This window comes from Triticum dicoccoides, chromosome 3B (assembly GCF_002162155.2).
Source record: "Triticum dicoccoides isolate Atlit2015 ecotype Zavitan chromosome 3B, WEW_v2.0, whole genome shotgun sequence".
Classification (NCBI taxonomy): Eukaryota; Viridiplantae; Streptophyta; class Magnoliopsida; order Poales; family Poaceae; genus Triticum; species Triticum dicoccoides.
Genome location: NC_041385.1, coordinates 833,118,431 through 833,138,981, shown reverse-complemented (window position 1 = coordinate 833,138,981; position 20,551 = coordinate 833,118,431). Strand labels below are relative to the sequence as shown.

At 43.9% G+C, this 20,551-nt stretch overlaps 2 protein-coding genes across 2 annotated transcripts; both read left to right on the top strand.

Moving 5' to 3' along the window:
- Nucleotides 1-3,082: 3,082 nt before the first annotated feature.
- LOC119278773 (E3 ubiquitin-protein ligase RGLG3-like) lies at nt 3,083-7,425 on the top strand. Its single transcript, XM_037560123.1, has 12 exons — nt 3,083-3,230; nt 3,775-3,899; nt 4,419-4,503; nt 4,603-4,743; nt 4,844-4,957; nt 5,731-5,828; nt 5,910-5,983; nt 6,054-6,159; nt 6,404-6,531; nt 6,645-6,789; nt 6,879-6,935; nt 7,072-7,425. The coding sequence occupies exons 2-12, from the start codon at nt 3,792-3,794 to the stop codon at nt 7,153-7,155; spliced, it is 1,140 nt and encodes a 379-aa protein (XP_037416020.1). The 5' UTR covers nt 3,083-3,230; nt 3,775-3,791; the 3' UTR covers nt 7,156-7,425.
- Nucleotides 7,426-11,295: 3,870 nt separating this feature from the next.
- LOC119278774 (E3 ubiquitin-protein ligase RGLG3-like) lies at nt 11,296-16,402 on the top strand. The gene is made up of 15 exons (XM_037560124.1): nt 11,296-11,484; nt 12,069-12,122; nt 12,240-12,314; nt 12,431-12,487; nt 12,594-12,792; nt 13,276-13,360; nt 13,450-13,590; nt 13,693-13,806; nt 14,606-14,703; nt 14,785-14,858; nt 14,932-15,037; nt 15,315-15,442; nt 15,556-15,700; nt 15,794-15,850; nt 16,015-16,402. Exons 2-15 carry the CDS (start codon nt 12,082-12,084, stop codon nt 16,153-16,155), a joined length of 1,461 nt encoding a protein of 486 aa, XP_037416021.1. The 5' UTR covers nt 11,296-11,484; nt 12,069-12,081; the 3' UTR covers nt 16,156-16,402.
- The last annotated feature ends 4,149 nt before the right edge of the window (nt 16,403-20,551 follow it).

Below are 20,551 nucleotides of genomic sequence, written 5' to 3'. Positions count from 1 at the left end.
AAGTTATGAGGCGCAAAGGCTTTGGACAGAGATGGTTAGCATGGACAGCCATCCTACTGCGCACGGCTTCCACTAAAGTTCTCGTTAATGGCGTCCCTGGAAAGAGTTTTTGGCTCACTCAAGGTCTAAGACAAGGCGACCCGGTGTCTCCTCTTTTGTTCATCATTGCGATGGATGCGCTCTCCTGCATCATGGTGAAGGGCGCGGAGGAAGGTGTTCTGAAGCCATTTACCGGCATCAGGCCGAATCAAAGCGTCTCGATCTACGCCGATGATGTGGCTCTGTTTTTTCGGCCAAACGAGGTTGATCTCAGGTTTGTGACCTTGGCGCTTAAAGCTTTTGGAGATGCGTCTGGGCTTAGGGTTAACTATGGAAAGTCATCTGCTATCCTCATACACGGTGGAGAGGAAGATAAGATCAGGGTTTCCAACCTTCTGCAGTGCGAATTGGGGAAGTTTCCCTGCAAATACCTTGGACTACAACTTGCCATACATCAGCTAAAGAAGATGGATTGGCAGCCCATGTTGGATAATGCGAAGAAGTGTGCCCCTGGTTGGCAACGCGGTCTGTTACAAAGATCCGGGCGCCTTGTGCTGGTCAAGTCAGTGGTCACGGCGAAACCGATCCACCACTTCATGATCATTGACGCACCAGGTTGGGTGTTTGAAGAGCTTGATAAATGGATGAGAGCATTCTTCTGGGCGGGGAAGGATCAGGTCTCGGGTGGAAATTGCATGGTAGCTTGGAATGCAGTCTGCAAGCCCACGTGCTTTGGAGGGCTCGGCATCAAGAACCTTAAGTTGCAGGGGCTCGCACTTAGGGTTCGTTGGGAATGGTTGAAACGCACGGATCAACTTTATTGAACTGGTCACTGCAGGACCAACTTCTTTTGCACCTCTTATCTACGCGGCGATGTCAGTTGTCGAAAGCAGTAACTGCCAATACCATGTCCTCGTCATCATACCATGTCCTAAAGTTGCAAAATACATAAAACTAGTGCCCGAACTTGTCCAGTCGTGCAAATACGGTGCCTCCTTCCGTATTCAAACATACGCCCTGCCCACGTGAAGTGCCAACATGGCAGTGGCCCACATGTAAGTGGATACGTGCGGGGAGGAATTATTTTGCAGAAACATCCCTTGTATTTTAATCATATAGGAAAGCCCTCAAATACAGTGTATGCTAGAGAGGAAGAACATGAAAAAAAAATCCATGACGGTGTTTAGAACCTGCACCTCCAGGCTACTAAACGTCACGATCTGTCCACGTGGGCAAACTATCCGGCATGTACAAGTAATAGCTAGAAAATTATGTAGACCAATTCCACGTGTTGCTTTGCAATTTTTCTGATGCGTAATCCATTGGTTTTATTTTATTTACTTTTTTCCAAGTTCCTGTTTAGTTTTATGACACGCAAATTTCCCATATAGAAAATACAATAATTATTGATATGTAGTTACTGTGCATTTTTATTTACTTTTTATCTTTTCATTGTGTACTTTGAAGAGGTAAAATTAACTTTTTTCAAAAATTTATGTGGATTTAAAATTTTCAACAAATATTTAAAATTATTGTGTAAACATATATATATTCATTCCGGACCAGAAGGATACATGATTATGGTGTATCTTCATTGTATTTCTGAAATACAAAACTATTAAAAAAGTGACAACGTTGTATTTTTTGAAATTATTCAACATATATGAAAATTACTGTGTAATAATATTAAATTCTAGAAATGTATCAAAACATGTCAACCGTGTTTGTAGAATTGTAAGGATAATTTTACACAGCAATTTTTTGATACTCGATGAACATATTCTAAAACTTATTGAACCTGATGAATTTCTAAAACATGTTATAACTTTTGAATACATGTGAAACATTTTCCAAAAACATGAAATGCATTAGCGCTTTCTTTTAAGTTTATGGCAGTTGTAACTTTTTCTTGCATTTCTTCTTTCAAAAGGTAAAAACAATATCAAAGACAAAAAATAAGCACCAACTTGAAAAATAAAAATAAAACTTGTGTGGGCCCAAACGAGTACCATATATAAAAGAATAGCTTGAAGAGGTACATAGCAGCCAAAGTGGACTTTCGGAGCACGGTGGCCACTGGGCATGTTTGTTTTAAAGGTTAGAAACTGTCACTTAAAAGTTCAGCTTTTTTTTCACACCAGAAACGTATGCATGTGCAAAATTTCGTACGAAATTATATGTTATATTATGCCCTGCAATAAAGACAAATTTCCAGCCAAATAACAAGCAAAATTTTGCATGTGTGTATCTTTTTTGTATCTCTCACATTCAAATGTGAATTTTGATGAAAGTTCGCACAATATATTACACTTCTATGTGTGCACGTATAAAAGATTTTTGATTTTTTTTTTTGAGTTGTAAAAATCCGATTATCTGAACTTAAGAGAAACAGGCACAATATGCCCGTGCTCCAAAGTTACGTTTTGCACAGCAACGCCGTATATATAATTCGACCTCATGAAAGCCCACTGTGCATATTTTGGCGTGGTGGATAGCCCGTGCTTAAAATGCAATCTGCGACCGTGAGATCTCAGCATGGATTCTAAATCATGTAATTTATTTTTACTGTTGGCTTTCATACGTGATTAAATAAAATATGAGGCAATCCCTCACGCGCGGGCTACCCAGCTCCTCCCATGCTCTCAGCCACTTACATGTGGGCCGCCACCGCCACGCTGTCACACCATGCCGGCATAGCGTACGCCCGGATACAAAATGAGGCACCGTATTTGCACAGCCAGACAAGTTCGAGCATCAGTTTCATGTATTTTATAACTGTAGTCACCAAACTGACCGCGTCGAACAACTTGAGGCACCCCTACTGTATTTAACTCATTTTCTTTTATATAAGAGTTGTTGACATGGAAGCGTGAGCGAGACTCGAGTGAACGTATGTTACAGTAACCTTTTATAGCTAGCGCTGAGGTCAGGCTGGAAAACTACTGAAACGAATAAAAAAAAGAAAGAAGAAAAAGGAAAGAATGGAGTGAACGTGGCCTCCCCAGCCGACGCGTCCTTTTCGGCGGACCCTCTCTCTCTGCTTCACCTTCACGCACGCACGCACGCACGCACGCTTCCTCGATCCCATCCAGCAAGCAAGCAGGCAGCAAGGGGTCCGTCGCCGCGCCGTCTTCCCCGTCGCCGTCCGTCACCGTCGTCGTCGCCACGGTCCAGCCCTCCGGTCGGCGCTGGTACGCTCCCCTCCCCTGCCTCTCCCCCCGTGAATTTACCCCCTCCCTCTCCGCCTCCTCCTCAGGGGCCGAATTCCTCGCCCCCGCGGCCCGCTTCGCCGGTGGCGGGACTCGGCCCCTGCTCTGGCGGGCGGGGCGGGGGAGGGGCTCCGGCCGATTCGGCCCGACGGTAGCTACCTGGCGCCGATCCATCGATTCATCACCGACGGAGCCCCTTACCTGACGCTGTGGCCGCGATCCATTCCATGGCCCGCACCGCACGCATCACCCGCGCCAGCCGTTCCCCTCATGCTTGCTTGCTTGCTTGCTTCGCTGCCCGGCCCGGCGAATCCGTCCGTCAGCCGGCGCACCGCAACTCTGCAACTGCCTAAACTGACGCTCTGCCGGCTGTTGTTTTACTGGGACGGATCTAGATTCAGTCCACCATGTTGCTATTCCTGTCGCACCACGCGCGGATTCCCTGGCGTATACTCCTACTGGCCAGTAACATTTTTTGCATACTGCGTTGATCTAGGTTGCTGACGCGAAGGCAAAATTTCTGCAGGTCGTCGCCGGCAGACAATGTGGGGCGAGAGGGCTCACCACAAGCATGGGCACCATCACGACAACGTGGGTTCCAGGGACCGGCAGCCCAAGTTCATAGCAGACAACTACAGCTCAGTGGATGAGGTGAGTCACAAGCAACCATTGTGCTATCCTTTTCTCATGCCTGTTATCAAGTGTTGACAGGCTTCTCTGCTACTCTGTTTGCTCTGAATCCTGCTGCTGCTTCTTGAGCAAAATTTTTTACTGCACAATAAATAAATAAGACAGAGGCCATCACCCGGCTTATTACTCTAGTATTTGCTTAGTTATTATTAAAACCTCAGGGCATTGCTCAAATTATGCGTCTCTGTTATTCAATCTTCGGCACAGTCTTCTTGATAAACATTGAGAAATGTCAAATCCTGGCAGGGTATAATCTGTTTTCCCGGTATGCTACATGCCCAAATCTGCATAACATAAACTGTGTCTGCGAGCCACAAATTTCCCTGCTGTATTGTTGCCTACAGCAAACCTTGTTTGAGTGCTTTCAGCTACCTCTATTCCGTTTCAAAATAAGTAAATATATCATATCCACATCATGTCGCCATGCGTTTGCATTCTCTACACCAAATAAGTAATTTGGCACTATTCCAACATATGAAGGTCGTTGCTGCGTTGAGGGAAGCTGGCCTTGAATCGTCAAATCTGATTCTCGGTATTGACTTCACCAAAAGCAATGAATGGTCAGGTAATGTTACTTCGTTGTCACTGTCACGTCAGGTCTGCTGTTTTACCCAACAAGGTCCCTGTCGTTTAACTGGAAAAGTATTCTTCTGAATTTCTGTAGGTAGGCATTCCTTTGGAAGAAAATCTCTGCATGCCATTAGTGGCACCCCAAATCCATATGAGCAAGCCATCTCTATAATTGGGCGAACACTATCACCTTTTGATGATGATAACTTGATACCATGCTTTGGATTTGGTGATGGTAAGTATTCACTCACTGTTTTTGGCTTTTCCATTTTAACTTTCTTACAAGGAATTTGGCACCTCTTCCATGACTTGATGAAATGCAATTCAACCTGTAGCTTCTACACATGATCATTCGGTCTTCAGCTTTTACCAAGAAAACCGTCCTTGTCGTGGTTTTGAGGAGGTTCTTGACAGATACAGACAAATTGTTCCACATTTGAACCTTTCAGGTAATGAGCACTTATGCCCCTTTTCCTCCAGTAGAGATTCTGGGATTGTAAAACGATAACAAATATGAGTTTTATCTGCACCACTAACTTCGACAGTAGCGACAGTCTTTTTCTAATCAACAAACTGTTTTTAGGACGACTTATGTTTTAAAGTAACCATATAGTTCTATGCTTTGTTTCCTTGCTTCAACTTTATTTGATGACATGCACGCCAGGCCTCCCGACCCCTCCCTGTAGTGATGGATAGCTAGCTGTACAGTTTTTTTTGTTTTCTGGTTCTGTGTTCTGTCTCGTTACCAGTTCCTTTCGGCTAGCTTAGGTAGTTTTTTTGTTGTTTTCACTGGGTCCGTTGTACAGTTTGCGTCATCTTGACACTCCCTCCTAATGTACAAAATGACATGCATTTTTTTGTTGAGAAAACAACTTATTTGATGATGTCCCGAGATTGTCATACGATAGCACATAGCAAATAGTCCTGTCGGTGTTCAACTATTCGGTGCATCTGCAAGTTTTTTACGTCACTTGTTGATAAGATCGTATTATTGTGATTGTTGCATCATGATTACACATATTATGTAATCTGTGAACATAATGCAATAGCTATTTGAGTAAGACAAAGGTGTTCACACTGCACAGTATAACTCATGTATTGTGTTTTGACTGAATAATAATGTATCTACGATGCCGTCTCTGTTTGGGGGCAGCTGAATACTTCACCAGCAATACGCAAATCTTTCGTTTGCCTCACAATATTATTGAACTGTTCACTGCAGGACCAACTTCTTTTGCACCTCTTATCTACGCGGCGATGTCAGTTGTCGAAAGCAGTAACTGCCAATATCATGTCCTCGTCATCATAGCTGATGGGCAGGTAATGTGTTCATTGTAGCAGTAAATTCTTCTATGGAACTTTAGCCATTCAGCGCGAGCCTCACTTGAGCAAAAGTTGTAGGTGACCACCTCAAATTCAAGTGCAAGATTAAGTCCACAAGAACAGGCAACTATACAAGCAATTGTTGATGCTAGGTAAATGCAGTTCATGTATATGTATTCAACTTGGTGTTGTTCTATTACTAAAGCCTTTTTTGTTCGCTAGCTTCTATCCTCTTTCGATTGTTATGGTGGGAGTGGGCGATGGGCCATGGGATGCAATGCAGCATTTTGATGACTGTATTCCTGACAGAGCTTTTGACAATTTCCAGGTGATTTAAAAGTACTATTATGTTTGCTTCAGCTCCAAATTTCTTCAGCGCCAAGAAAAATGATTCTAGCTGTGTGTCTTGGAGTTAATGATGCGAGGAAGCTGATGATTCCAATAAAAAGAAAATATCATACTGCATTGAGATTAATTTACCTTGTTCTTGGACTTGGAAGAATTTCTGATTTGCGTTGCATTTATCTGTCTGTTGCTGTACTTATTATAACCTTGTTGGTAAATTACTGCAGTTCGTGAACTTTACTGGTCTCATGTCAACAAGCAAGGATATGTCGAAGAAGGAGGCCGCATTTGCACTTGCAGCGCTGATGGAAATACCCACCCAATACAAAGCGACTCAAGGCCTCCGACCTCCAGAGTACTTGCTCTTCTTCTTTCCTTGAGGCCCTGCATTAGTTATTCTTGGCATCCCTATGAAAGTGTTCATTTTCCGATCTTGTACTTATCACCTTAACCTAACTAATATATCAGGAGGCACGCACAAAATCCCAACCCTCCAAGGATCCTTCCCCCTCCCAGCAAAGTTCTTGAACATGACAATATTGCCGCAGCTTCCCGTGCTCCAGACGCAACCTCCCAGTCAACCGACGTTGGCTACACCGCTTCGGATGAAAAGGTTGGTGCGCCTTGAGGCCAGTAAGTCCGCATCATATTCTTTTTACAGTTATTATGATCTTGACTCTCTTTTTTTGTATAACTTGGAAGGTATGTCCCATCTGCTTAACGAATCCAAAGGACATGGCCTTCCAATGCGGCCATCTGGTAAGTCGCTAGCGCCAAACCAACTCAATCTCTAAACATTGTTAAAAATTCAGATACATTGAAGTACTAAGCTCCTTTCTTGGATGAGTACCCTGATCTAACCCTCCTTCTGTCTCCTCTTTATGTCTGTCCCAAGACATGCAAGGAATGCGGGCTGACGCTATCGACATGCCCCTTGTGCCGCGCGCCGATCACTGTCCGTGTGAGGCTCTTTTCATAAAGATGATGCAGCCTTCTGGAGGTGAAGAGCAAGAAGTTTGGAAAGGCAAGGAGATATGTAAATGTTCATAAAGCTTTACTGTATGTGACGATTGCCAACTGTGTTGGCTGTCTGATGGATAATTTCCATCACCTCCTGTACAGTTTATTACTGTCATCTTGTAAAAAGCAGCAGCAGTAGCAGCTGTAGAAAACCGTGTTTTCTCATGAAACCTAAATGAATCAATACTAGCAATAATTATTGTTCAATATAGTTTGCATCTTAATATCACCATCCTGATATATTGGAGCGGATTCGGAGGTGTGGGGGTGTCTTTGGAGCGATATTTTTTTTTTAGCAAAACTGTTTTTTTTTTAACTCCAGCCAGCCATGGGCAAAGTATGTTTATTGTTTAAGGATGGAGAGGGGCTGGAGTAAAGATTATCCTCCTCTAAAGCTTTCGAGGGATCCGTTAGATGTGCTGGTTAGAGGAGGAAAAGCGAGTTTATATCCTCTAACGCTTTTAGGATGATTGTACGGTTAACGTCATGGACGTGAGAGCCTGCAACGAAGACCACGAAGAGTGGGTGCGTGAAGGTGGAGACAGTGGCAGTGCGTAAAAGAGTTGCTAAGGTCAAGCATAGGGTTGAAGGAAGCACCGCTAAAATTAAGGTGAGCAGAGACACAGCCATGTGCCATGCCCTCCTCAAAAGGTAGAGTTCAAACTTCCAAATTGTTAGCAATCCACGCAGAGATTCATTTCAACAACCATCCGGGCCACAAGCTAGAGGACTCGGTTTTCAGCTAATTAACTGTGCAATTCTTTTTTTATGCAAACACGGTATAGTACATACACAAGCGCTCATATATACGTGCATACACTCCCCCCTATGAATGCACACACACGTACACCTTACCCCTATGAGCATCTCCGAAAGACTGGACCGACGTATCATCTTCAGATTTTACAAAGTCACCGTAATCGCCTCGTAGTCGACGAGAACATCTCCTTTCACTTTACGCGCATTGCCGAAAATTCCGAAATAAATACAAGCACCGCTGATGCTCAAAGAAAAAAAATACGAGCACCGAGATTTGGACCCTGATGGGCTGGAGATACCACAGTCCTCCTAACTAGCAATTCTCTTACGTTTGCCTAACACCAAGCAATTCTCTTACGTATGCCTAATACCGAGCAAGTTTTTTATATCCAAAGACAAGGCAGCGACTGCAGTTTCGGTCATGTCATGTCAACCGAAACAAATAGTATGTTCATGAAGAGATAAAGTATCAACCTATGAAATCCATGCAGATAATTGATGAGCTCATTTCAGCTCTGGATATTCCGACTCCAACCGAAACAAACATGGTGGGGGTCTGTGATCTTTGGCAAGCTAATGATGATCGATCAGTTGGAGGTCAAGTTCTGCGGGTGATGAAAGCCTGTCTCCATCTGTTTCGGGGCTTCAAGGCTTCAAGCTACAACATGATGTGTTGTCCCTGAATTTCTGATTGGCGTTGCACAATCACATGCAAATCCGCCAACCACTTGAATAAATTGCCTTGATGGCGTCCGGCTACCAAAAAATGAGTATAACTAGTCCTGAAATTGCACCATACGATGCATGCTAATTCGGTGAAATATATTTCTAACAGAAGAAAACTTGGGTGAAATATAGTACTAGTATAGGCGCAGGCAAGTGCTAGACGCCGGTGCGCCGGCCCAAAGTTGGGTCGGTCGCACCCTAGCCGTCTGATACGCTGCATCATAGCCGTCTGATGAGGGGATCCCTTCTTCCTCAACTTCCTCTTTTCCTCGCTTTGTCCCCGAATCACGCAAGCCACGTGCAGAACGGGAATGAGACGCCGTCATTCGCTGGATCGCTGCTACTCACGTGCAGGACGGTGCTTGCCGAGGAACCTCCCCCGCTCTCAATTTCTGTTGCAGATCCTGTTGTCGACTGGTTGCAACTCCTGCCGCCGACACTCCATGGTTGCAGCACTCTGGTGCCCCGCCCCCCCCCCTCCCCCGCCCTCACAGCCTGCATGAGTTTTCGTGAACAACGGCCAGCAGTCACACCATGAAGCGGATGTAGTTAAAAAAAAGCATGTCGGTCATAGCAAAAAGCACCCGCAATTGCAACATCCAATAAAAAAAGGGTCGCGATAACTGGCACACGTGTGGGCGTTAAGAAATCTGCTCACACGTTCTGTGTGGTGCCTAAAAGGACCAGCCCACACGCTTGTGTGTGGGCAAAACAATCAGCGCCCACACGTCTCTTTTTTTCCCTCCCGGTCCCTCTTACACGCGTGCGTGTGGGTGAAAATAGATAACGCCCACACATCTGGTACGTCAGGCCTCGTACCTCGTGGTCCCGCACGCCCCACGTGACACTTTACCGCGTGCACGCAGTTGCCATGGGCCGGACCCTCGTCTATGTTCGTTTAAGTGCAGTTGCCATGTCGCTGAACTACGGTTGCCATGTCGGACAACTACAGTTGCCATGTCTGCTCAACTGCAGTTGCCATCTCAGGTCAAACTTCCAGATTGCCATTTTTTGGACAACTACAGATGTTGCCATGTGTGGTCTGGTCTACTACAGTTGCCATGATTTCAAAATTTTAGGAATTGCCACCTACTAATAGTAGGGAGTTGCCGTCTAGCACTGAAGAAATGGCATGGCAAAAAAACATGTTCGGGTAAAAGAGAGAGTTGCCATGTGCTCACAAGCACGTTAGGGCAGTTGCCATGTCGCTGAACTACGGTTGCCATGTCGGACAACTACAGTTGCCATGTCTGCTCAACTGCAGTTGCCATCTCAGGTCAAACTTCCAGATTGCCATTTTTTGGACAACTACAGATGTTGCCATGTGTGGTCTGGTCTACTACAGTTGCCATGATTTCAAAATTTTAGGAATTGCCACCTACTAATAGTAGGGAGTTGCCGTCTAGCACTGAAGAAATGGCATGGCAAAAAAACATGTTCGGGTAAAAGAGAGAGTTGCCATGTGCTCACAAGCACGTTAGGGCAGTTGCCATGTAAAAAGAAAGAGTTGTCATCTGCTTATGTGCACGCTAGGGCAGTTTGCCGTGTACCATGCAAAACATATGGCAACTGACATGTTTGAGTAAAAAAAAAGAGTTGCCATCTGCTTGCAATCACACTAGGGCAATTGCCATGTACACTGCAAAACGCATGGCAACTGGCAGCTTGGGTGTGGGAGAGGAGGCGGACGTGTGGGCGAGATGGCAAACACCCACACATCAGCCCTTGTGCGTGACTGAAAACTGGTGTGTGGGTGAACTGCTAAACGCCCACACACCGATCCCTCCGTGTGGCAAATCGGATGTGTGGGCGAATTATGCCACACACCACACACACACCTTGTCCTACGTGACACACAAAATCATCTTTTTTATGCCAAAATTCGTGCAAAAGGCGTTGGACGGTGATGAAGGCGTGTGGACGAGTTGGCTAACGCCCACACGTGTGGGCGTTAACATTTCCGTAAAAAAGGTGAAGTTCTGTACGGGCACATCCATGGTGACCATTGCATCGACGTCTCCTGTGCGTCAAGGCCACCACAAAGATGACTGGGAAAAAAAATGCCGCCCCGTTGTACCGGTGCAGGTGTGTCGTCTTCAGCACCGGCGTCCAGCCCCCGACGACATTCCTCGTCGCCTTCAACGGAATCATGCCCGTGCGTGCTCAGGCTCGTGCGTCGATGGCGTGGGAGTGAAGACGACCGAGGGACGAGCGGTGGAGGTCCACGCGCGAAGCGATAAGGTTTGACCCCTTCCGAGACGCACGCGCCGCCACGTGATCCGGTGGGACTCAACGCAGCGCGCGTCCGGACCGGCCGGCCGAAGACCCGCCGGACCGCCTGCCCGCCGGCTGTAAACGTTTCCCCATATCCAGGCCCAAGTAAGCATTTAGGAAGAATCCTCACATTCTAAAAAGTGACGGGAGACGTTGACTTTTCTTTTTGCATCTCACCGGAGACGTTGACCTGGAAAACGTGACCGAGGCTTGAGGAAGGAAGGAATTTCCGGACCACCGATAAAACAAAACGAGCAAAAAAATAAATAAAAGAAAATAAAAGAAGAAAAAGGAAAGAAGTGAAGGCCGCCGCCGCTGCCTGCCTGCCACCGTGCGCTGTGCTGGCTGCGCGACGCGGATATAGCCGCCCGCCCGCCCGCCCGCACCCACGGGAAACCGCCGCTCCTTTGGCGTCTCCAGCAATCAATCCAGCAGCCCAAGGCCGCGCGGCGGCGTCTCTTCCTTCCTTCCTTCCTTCCCCGCTCGCCGCTGCCGTCGCCGTCGCGGTCCGGCCCTCCGCGCCGCAGCGGTACGTACGCACGCCGCTCCCGAACCCTCCTCGGCGGTTCCCTTCGCCGGCGGCGGCGGGGGATCGGCCCCCGCTCTGGTGGTGGTGGTGGTGGGCGGGATCGGGGGTTCCGCCCGATCTGGCCTGACCGCAGCGAGCGCCGATTGATTGATTGATTGATTGATTGGTTGATCGGTGCCGTGCCTGCTGCCCCTCATCTGACGCTTACTACTAGTAGTTCTGTTCGTGTTCGGTCTTATTTTATTACTCTATTTTATCTATCAGTTGGGAGGGATCTGGATCCCACACCGCCCCCATCGCATCGCTGTCCTCGTTGCTACTCGCTCCGTTCGGAATTACTTGTCACAAAAATGGATAAAAATTGATGCATCTACGACTACAATACATTTAGATACATTCTTTTCTTGGACGAGTAATTCCGAACGGAGGGAGTACATTTGTACACCCTCCGTTTCGGGCGTGCTAGGGCGCGCTGCCACCCACTAAATCTCTCGGAAACCCGGATAAATCATCTTTCCCAACAATTTTTATTTTCTGCATGCTGCGTTCATCAGGGTTTACGCGAAATCCATGTGCTTCTGCAGGTCGTCGACGACAATGTGGGGCTGGGGCAAACAGGAAAAGGCTGATGACACCCAGTAAATTTCTCGGAAACCGGCAGAAATCATTTTTCCAAACCATTTATCTTGGTTTTTGCGTAGCGCGTCGATCCAGGGTCGCTGACGCATAGGCGAAATTCCTGTGTGGCTCTGCAGGTCGTCGCCGGGAATGTGGGGCTGGGGCGAAGAGGAAGAGGAAGAGGAAGAGGCTCATGACGAGCATCGCACCCGGTAAAATTTCTCGGAAGCTGCGAGAAACCATTTTTCCCAACAATTTTTATTTTTCTTGCAATAGTGGGTTCATCCAGGGTCGCTGACGCTCAGGCGAAATTCGTGTGGTTCTGCAGGTCGTGGCCGATAGTGTGGGGCGAAGAGGACGAGACTGATGACGAGGAGGACACCCGGTAAATTTCTCGGAAACTAAGAGAAGCCATTTTTATTTCTTGCACAGTGCGTTGATCGATCCACGGTTGTTGCTGACGCTCACGTCGAATTCGTGTGGTTCTGCAGATCGCCGCCGACATCGTGGGACGAAAATACTGATGACGAGGACGTTCCCTCCGGGAGTTCCGAGGACGTTCCTTCCGGGAGTTCGGAGGACGTTCCCTCAGGGAGTTCCGAGGACGTTTCTTCGGGGAGTTCCGAGGATGTTCCCTCCGGGAGCTCCGAGGAAGAGGAGCCCATGTACAATTACAGCACGGTGGATGAGGTGAGTCACAAGCAGACATTGTCCCAGTGTGGTCACTCTCTGTTTCCTCATGCCTATCAAGTGTAGATACTTTTCTCTGCCACTTATATGTACACTCTTTGCTCTGAATCTTGAGCATAAGTTACTTCAGCGAAAAGTCAGACAGAGGCGGTCACCCAGCTCATTCTAGTGTTTGCTTGGTTAAAACCTCAGCGTGTTGCTCAAATTCTGTGTCTCTGTTATTCAATCTTCGGCGCGGTCTTCTTGGAAAACGTTGTCAAATGTCATATCCTGGCAGGGTATAAAATGTTTTAATCTGTATGCTACATGCCCAAATCTGCATAACGTAAACTGTTTCTCCGAGCCACATATTTACCTTCTGTTTAAAATGTTTTCAGCTACTTTATCTCCAGTTTAAAATTATAACTACATAAATCGTATCCACATCATGTTGTCGTGCGCTTGCATTCTCTAGACATTTGGTACTAATTTCGATATATGAAGGTCATTACTGCACTGAGAGAAGCTGGGCTTGAATCATCAAATCTGATTTTTGGCATTGACTTCACCAAAAGCAATGATTGGTCAGGTAATGTTACTTCTGTGTCACTGTCACCGTCAGATCTGCTGTTTTACCCTGTCGTTTAACTGAATAAGTATCCTGCTGGATTTCTGTAGGTAAGCATTCCTTCGGAGGAGAATCTCTGCATGCCATTAGTCGCACCCCAAATCCATATGAGCAAGCCATTTCTATTATTGGGCGAACACTATCACCTTTTGATGATGATAACTTGATACAATGCTTTGGATTTGGTGATGGTAAGTATTCGCTCACTGTTTTTTCCTTTTCTATTTTAACTTTCTTTCAAGGAAATTTTCTACTTCTTCTGTGACTTGATGAAATGTAATTCAAACCTGTAGTTTCCACATGTGATCATTCCGTCTTCAGCTTTTACGAAGATTACCGTCCTTGTTGTGGTTTTGAGGAGGTTCTTGACAGATACAAACAAATGATTCCATATTTGGACCTTTCAGGTAATGAAGGCTTATTCCCCTTGTTTCATTCAGTAGAGATTCTGGGATTGTAAAATCAGAACAAATCTGAGTTGTATCTATCTCAGCAACTTTGACACTGGAGACAGTCTTTTTCTAATCGATGAACTGTTTTTAGGACGAGTTATTTTTTTAGGTAGCCATATAGTGCTGTGCTCTGTTTCCTTGCTTCAACTTATTTGATGGCGTGCACGCTAGACGTCCTGACCCCTCCCTGCATTGATGGATAGCTAGCCGTACAGTTTTCTGTTTTTTGTTTCATTTACTCCAGGCCTCCTTTTGTTTAATTTTGTTGGCTTTGCCTTGCTTTGTTTTCATTTGGTCGCCTGTACAGGTCGCGTCATCTTGATACATCCTCCTAATACAAAATAGCACACATTTTGATGCTTATTTGAGAAAAAAAACTTATTTGATAATGTTCCCAGATTACCCTAGGATAGCGCACAGCAAATAGTTCTATTTAGTGCATCTTTAAGTTTCTGACATCACTTGTTGATAAGGTTTATATCCTTGCGATCGTTGCATCATGATTACACACATTATTTGATAATGTTCCCAGATTACCCTAGGATAGCACACAGCAAATAGTTCTATTTAGTGCATCTTTAAGTTTCTGACATCACTTGTTGATAAGGTATTTGCAGTATAACTCATGTATTGTGTTTTGACTGAATAATTTTGTATCTATGACGCCGTCTCTGTTTAGGGGCAGCTGAATACTTCACCAGCAATGCTTAAATCTTTTGTTTCATCCATAATTTGGTTGAGCTGGTCACTGTAGGACCAACTTCTTTTGCACCTCTTATCTACGCGGCGATTTCAGTTGTTGAAAACAGTAACTACCAACATCATGTCCTCGTCATCATAGCTGATGGACAGGTAATGTGTTCATTGTAGCAGTAAATTCTTCAATGGAACTTCATCCCTTTAGCGTGAGTCTCACTTGAGCAAAAATTGCAGGTAGCCACCTCAAAGTCTTACAGCATCGTAAGTCCACAAGAAGAGGCAACTATACAAGCACTTATTGATGCTAGGTAAATGCAGTTCATCTGTTGTTATTCGACTTGGTGTTGTTGTATTGCTAACTAAAGCCTTTCTGTTTGCTAGCTTCTATCCTCTTTCAATTGTGATGGTGGGAGTGGGCGATGGACCATGGGATGAAATGCAGCCTGCTGATGAGGGTATTCCTGCCAGGGCTTTTTACAATTTCCAGGTGATTTAACAATGCTATTATGTTGCTTCAGTTCCAATTTTTTTGTTGTGCCCCACACAAAAAACAGTGCTACCTTCAATGCTAATGATTCTAGCTGTGTTTCCTGGACTTAATGATGTGGGAAGGCTGCTGATTCCAATAAGAAATAAAATAACAAACTTTGTTGAGATTAATTTACTTTGTGCCGTTGCCTTCTCTGATTAGAAGAATTTCAGATTTGTGTTGCATTCATACATCTGTTGCTGTACTTGTAACCTTGTTGATAAATCTACTGCAGTTTGTGAACTTTACTGACATCATGTCAACAAGCAAGGATATGGAGAAGAAGGAGGCTGCATTTGCCTTTGCAGCTCTGATGGAAATACCCACTCAATACAAAGCGGCCCAAGGCCTCCTACCTCCAGAGTACTCGCTCTTCTTCATCCTTGGCGTCCCTGCATTAGTTATCCTTGGCATCCTTGTCATATTCTCATTTGCTGGCGTCGTACTTATTGTCTTATCCTAAACTAATCTCTCAGGTGGCACGAAGAAATGGCTGACCCTTGGATGATCCTTCCGCCACCAATTGAAGTCCTTGAACGTGACGATGCTGTTGCAGCTACCTATGCTCCAGCCGCAACCTTCCAGTTAACCGATGTTGGCAATGGCGCTTTGGATGAACAGGTTGGTACCCTCAGGCTAGTAGTAAGTCCGCACCATATTTATTTTTTTACAGTCATGGCCTCTTATTAAACTCTGATTTTGTAAAACTTGTAGGTATGCCCCATCTGCTTAAGGAATCCGAGGGACATGGCTTTCCAGTGCGGTCATCTGGTAAGTCGCTCTAGCGCCGGACAAACTCGACTTGTGAACTTACAATGAAACCCCGACTTTACTATGAACAAACATGGCCAAATTCAGATACAATGAAGTAGTAGCTCTTTTCTCGGACGAGTGGCTGATCTAACCTCCCTTTGCCTTCTTTTTTCTGTCCGAAGACATGCAGGAATTGCGGTCCGGCGTTATCGACCTGCCCCGTGTGCTGTGCCCTGATCACGCATGATGCTCTTCTCGTAAGGAGGGCGCCGCCTTCTGAAGCGGAGGATCCGCCGTTCCATCCAATTTGGTATCAAGAATAATTAAGGAGCAAGAGGTTGGAAAGACAATGCGGTCAGAAAAAAGGTTGAAAAGACAAAGATATATGAATAGAACTTTACTTTATATATGTTCGGAACCAACTGTGTTTCAGACTTACAGTGACCTGTTGATTGCACCGTTTATTACTGTCATCATGTACAAAGTAGCAGTGGTATTAAACTGTGTTTTTCTGGTAAAACCTGAATGGAATGCCAGCAATTGTGTTACATTATGATCTGCATGACTTTATCTTCGTATCACCGACCTGATAATACTCCCTCCGTCTCAAAATTCTTGTCTTAGATTTGCCTAGGTACCTAATACTAAAACGTGACTTGATACATCCGTATTTAGACAAATCTAAGACAAGAATTCTGGGACAAAGGGAGTACTTCCACTATTAAGGATGCAAAGCGGGCAACCCGCGAAGCATTTTCGTGTGTTTGCACAAAGTCAACCTAGTGTAATCCCTCCCTTGCATTAGCATAAGGTTGACTTTCAGCATGCTCACGTTTGAGCTTTCGCGGGTTCCCGCTTGCATAGATATTCCCCATGTAGCATACTGTTGTTTCCTATGAAAAATCATGTAACATGAATGGACTGGTAATCAATCAAACGAAAATGTTTTAGCTAGAGCGGAAAAATTACGAAAATGCTAAAGCTCTGAAGTGAAATTTTTGGGCGTGGCAAATCGAACATTTTTCATGGCAATTTGTATTGGCGTCAGGATGGCAAATTTAGTTTGAAGCATGGCAATTTTCTGACAAAAAATGAACTGAACCGGATTTGCTATGCTCGCCAACTAAACTTGCAATCCCAGCGAACACAAGCTGCCATGAAAAACGTTTGTTTTGTCATGCCTAAAAATCCGACGTTCGCTGGATATACTGATCCAAAAAATATGGGTTGCAGAACTAGGGTTGTCAATTCACGAAAGACTACTATTGACACACAGTCAGTGCAGCGAGTTGAAACACTCTCTGCGGGCATTTCTGGGACTATGTTGTTTCGATCAGTTTGGATTCGCTATCCTGCTAGTTGTGCTCTTGGTTGTGGTCAGTGGCGATTCTACTAGGGGGGCTTCATTAGGCTGAAGCCTACCCTCCAAAAATCCCATTTCAACTAAATATACTACTCCCTCCGTCCGGAAATACTTGTCGAAGAAATGCATAAAAATGGATGTATCTAGAACTAAAATACGTCTAGATACATCCATTTCTCCGACAAGTATTTCCGGACGGAGGGAGTACTTGACAATTGTACCGAGGTGTTTTACATCCAATAATTGCAATACATTGCTAATTAGACCTAGGAACTTGCTTTGAGCTTACCCTTCATTTCCGTGCTAGATTCGCCATTGGTTGTGGTCATACTCGTGCGTCACTCCGCCCGCTGCCCAACGACGCATTGAGAGGAGTGATTCCACGTTTCCTTTCTTCCCTAGAAAGAAAGATTCCCAACCGTCTAGGGTTTCTCCGCCCCTGCCGGCACCGCCGCCAATCCAGTGACATTATACTCCATTAGTCGCACCCCAAATCCATATGAGCAAGCCATTTTTATTATTGTGCAAACACTGTCACCTTTTGATGATGATGATGACTTGATACTATGCTTTGGATTTGATGATTGTAAGTATTCGCTCGCTGTTTTTTCTTATTCCGTTTTAACTTTCTTTCAAGGAATTTTTTGTATTTCTCACCAAAAAAAGTTTGTATTTCGCGCAAAAAAGGGAAATTTAGTACTTCTCCTGTGACTTGATGAAATGTAATTTTAGTATGAGCAAACACTACTAAATTCGGATACAATGGAGTACGCTGAGCAAACACGACTAATGTATGCCCCAAGACATGCTAGGAATGTGGTCCAACTATCAACCTGCCCCCCTGTGCCGTGCCCCGATCACCGTGCGTGTGAGACTCTTCTCGTGAAGATGGTACTGCGTCATGGAAGTTGAAGGATCGGCCATTTCATCAAACACCAAAAAGTAGTCAAGGAGCAAGAGATTGGAAATACAAGGATATACTCCCCTCCTGTCCTTTTTACTTCGGGTATTAGATTTGTGCCAAGTTAAACTTTACAAGGTTTGACCAAATTTACTGCAGTAGCAACAACAGTAGTAGCAGTAGCAGTAGTAGCAGGAGTAGGAAATTTTTGTTACAGTATGGTTCGTATGATTATATCTTCATATCACATACCATGCAGTATGTTGTTGTTTCCGTTGAAACTGAGAAGTTGAGGAAGTTCTCACAAAAGTCAACTGGAGTGGTTTTGGTTTCATATTTCTCGTTTAACATGCTCGCCGTTCGTTATTTGTCACAAGGTTTGTCACTGTTGCACCTACAGTGAAAAACCAAATGTTGGAATGCCAAATAATTAATCAAATGAAGGTATTTTTGTAGAGCGAAAAATAATCATGAATTTGCAAAGATAGGAGTGTCAATTCACCAAAGAGTATTGTCTTATTACATAGTTAGGTTTCCCTCTACATCATTAGAACGGATTTGGGACATGCTCCGCTGTGGCAAGGTCATTTCTGAAACTAAAAAATATGCAGCAAGATGAACATAACCAAAATTGACCATGAGTAATTTTCTTATCTCTTGCCTCTCGGTGAGGAGTAGATCCTTTTGCCTACACCGTCTCACCTTCACCCCACTTGTCGCTCCGGCGGCGGCAAAGATGTAAGGAAGAAAAGTTCCTTTTGTCCGATGTCTAGGTCTAGTCTTAGTTTTCAGGAGACGTCACTTAGTCGGTATAAGTCATAATTAAACTCGTAATGATCGGAGGGGCCACGCCGGCTGCGAGTCCGCACTCGTGTCGGCTCACCTCCGCACCCGCACCCCCCTCCTCACTCTCCACATCGACCGGATCGCATAGCAGATTTATGCTCGAGCCTAACAATAAATAGCTCATACTAGACGATATTTAATTGTTATTGATTTAAAAATCTAATATTTATACTAGACATTTTTACTTTATATAATTTGTTTATATAAATGTACAACCCTAAATAATATATACTTAACCACATAAAAATGTTGGTAAATTTTAGTCGTACGATTCTTCATTATATATATAGTTCAGACATTCATACTTCAAAAATACATGCACACAATGCTAAAGTCTATGCTATATCGTGTAGTATTAGTTATTTTCTCTTTGTAACAAGATGTCACTTAATATTAAACATGAAAAATAAAAAGAACAAATTTTACATGTCTTTATGGATTAATATTATGATAATTGTTTAAAGTATAGTGTATATTTATGTGTTTTTGTTTCTATTTCAATATTTTTAAAATACTTGAACACTAATATGTAAATTGTATAGTTTAAGAAATATCTTGACATTGGGTTCTAGAATATGATTAAGCCCAAACAAATAGCAAATCTAAAAAAAAGACAAAGAGAATAGCAACCTAATTAAACTAACGGACACATTGATTAGATTGTTGTTTTGTCTCTATTGCTACTACCTACTAAAACAACGTCTGCATTTCCTAAAGGAGGGAGTACTTTGGTACGTTGTGTGAACTTTCTTCTACGAATTGGACTTTGTTTTCCATTAGACATCTTATATACACAATCCTATATAACTAAATAGTTTATCTCCATAAACTTATTTCTTTCAACATGCATGGAAATGCCCACCTCAATATGTAACCATGCATGGGAAAAGCCCTACTAATATTCAATAATTCCTTTACAGCTACACAATAATCAAATTGTGTACAATCAATTCCAGTTCCAGTTATCATATTATTAGTTCAAATATTAATATTCCATACAACCAAATTGCATTGAATATATTGCTACTAATTGCTGCAGATTTTCGCCAAAAAAACTAATTGATGCAGCATTGCGTGGAGTATCACCTGGTAACTAATAGTGTATTGGCTACTTCTCCATCCTTCCCAAATTATGTCACGTTATTTGCATGTTGTCAATCTTTTAAAACTTTGAGCACTAATATGCACACATATATAAAGATTGAACACATAAGAATGATGTCACGTTATTTATCTTGCAAAATACCTTTTATTTCATGCACATTTTCACTATTTTTAGCTATACGTCTTAGCCAAAGTCGTGTGTTGAAAACTGTCAAAAGTAAAAATCTACTTATATTTTGAAACAAAGAATGATCACCTGTTTGCCCGACCATTGGGCTGGTCGCGCCAAAGCAGTTTTCCATGTACCAACCCTTATTTTGTTATTTGTGACAAATTTATTGCCTTATTTGCCATTGTTGCAATATGATTGTGAAAAGAACCCCAAATTGAATTTTTTTTGCTATCGTGAAAAAAGTGCATTGCGATTTCACTTTTTGTAAAACCATTCTATCAAGTACAAAATGACAAATTTACCTCTAATGCATATGTACGACAAATTAAAATA

Excerpts from the sequence above, each read along its gene's own strand:
- LOC119278774 (XM_037560124.1), top strand. The coding sequence starts at position 12,082 with ATGTGGGGCTGGGGCAAACAGGAAAAGGCTGATGACACCCA. Across the intron at positions 12,315-12,430 it reads CATGACGAGCATCGCACCCG|GTCGTGGCCGATAGTGTGGG; the intron begins GTAAAATTTCTC and ends GTGGTTCTGCAG. Across the intron at positions 14,704-14,784 it reads TCATCATAGCTGATGGACAG|GTAGCCACCTCAAAGTCTTA; the intron begins GTAATGTGTTCA and ends CAAAAATTGCAG.
- LOC119278773 (XM_037560123.1), top strand. The coding sequence starts at position 3,792 with ATGTGGGGCGAGAGGGCTCACCACAAGCATGGGCACCATCACGACAAC. Across the intron at positions 4,958-5,730 it reads TCCACATTTGAACCTTTCAG|GACCAACTTCTTTTGCACCT; the intron begins GTAATGAGCACT and ends TGTTCACTGCAG. Across the intron at positions 6,160-6,403 it reads GAGCTTTTGACAATTTCCAG|TTCGTGAACTTTACTGGTCT; the intron begins GTGATTTAAAAG and ends AAATTACTGCAG.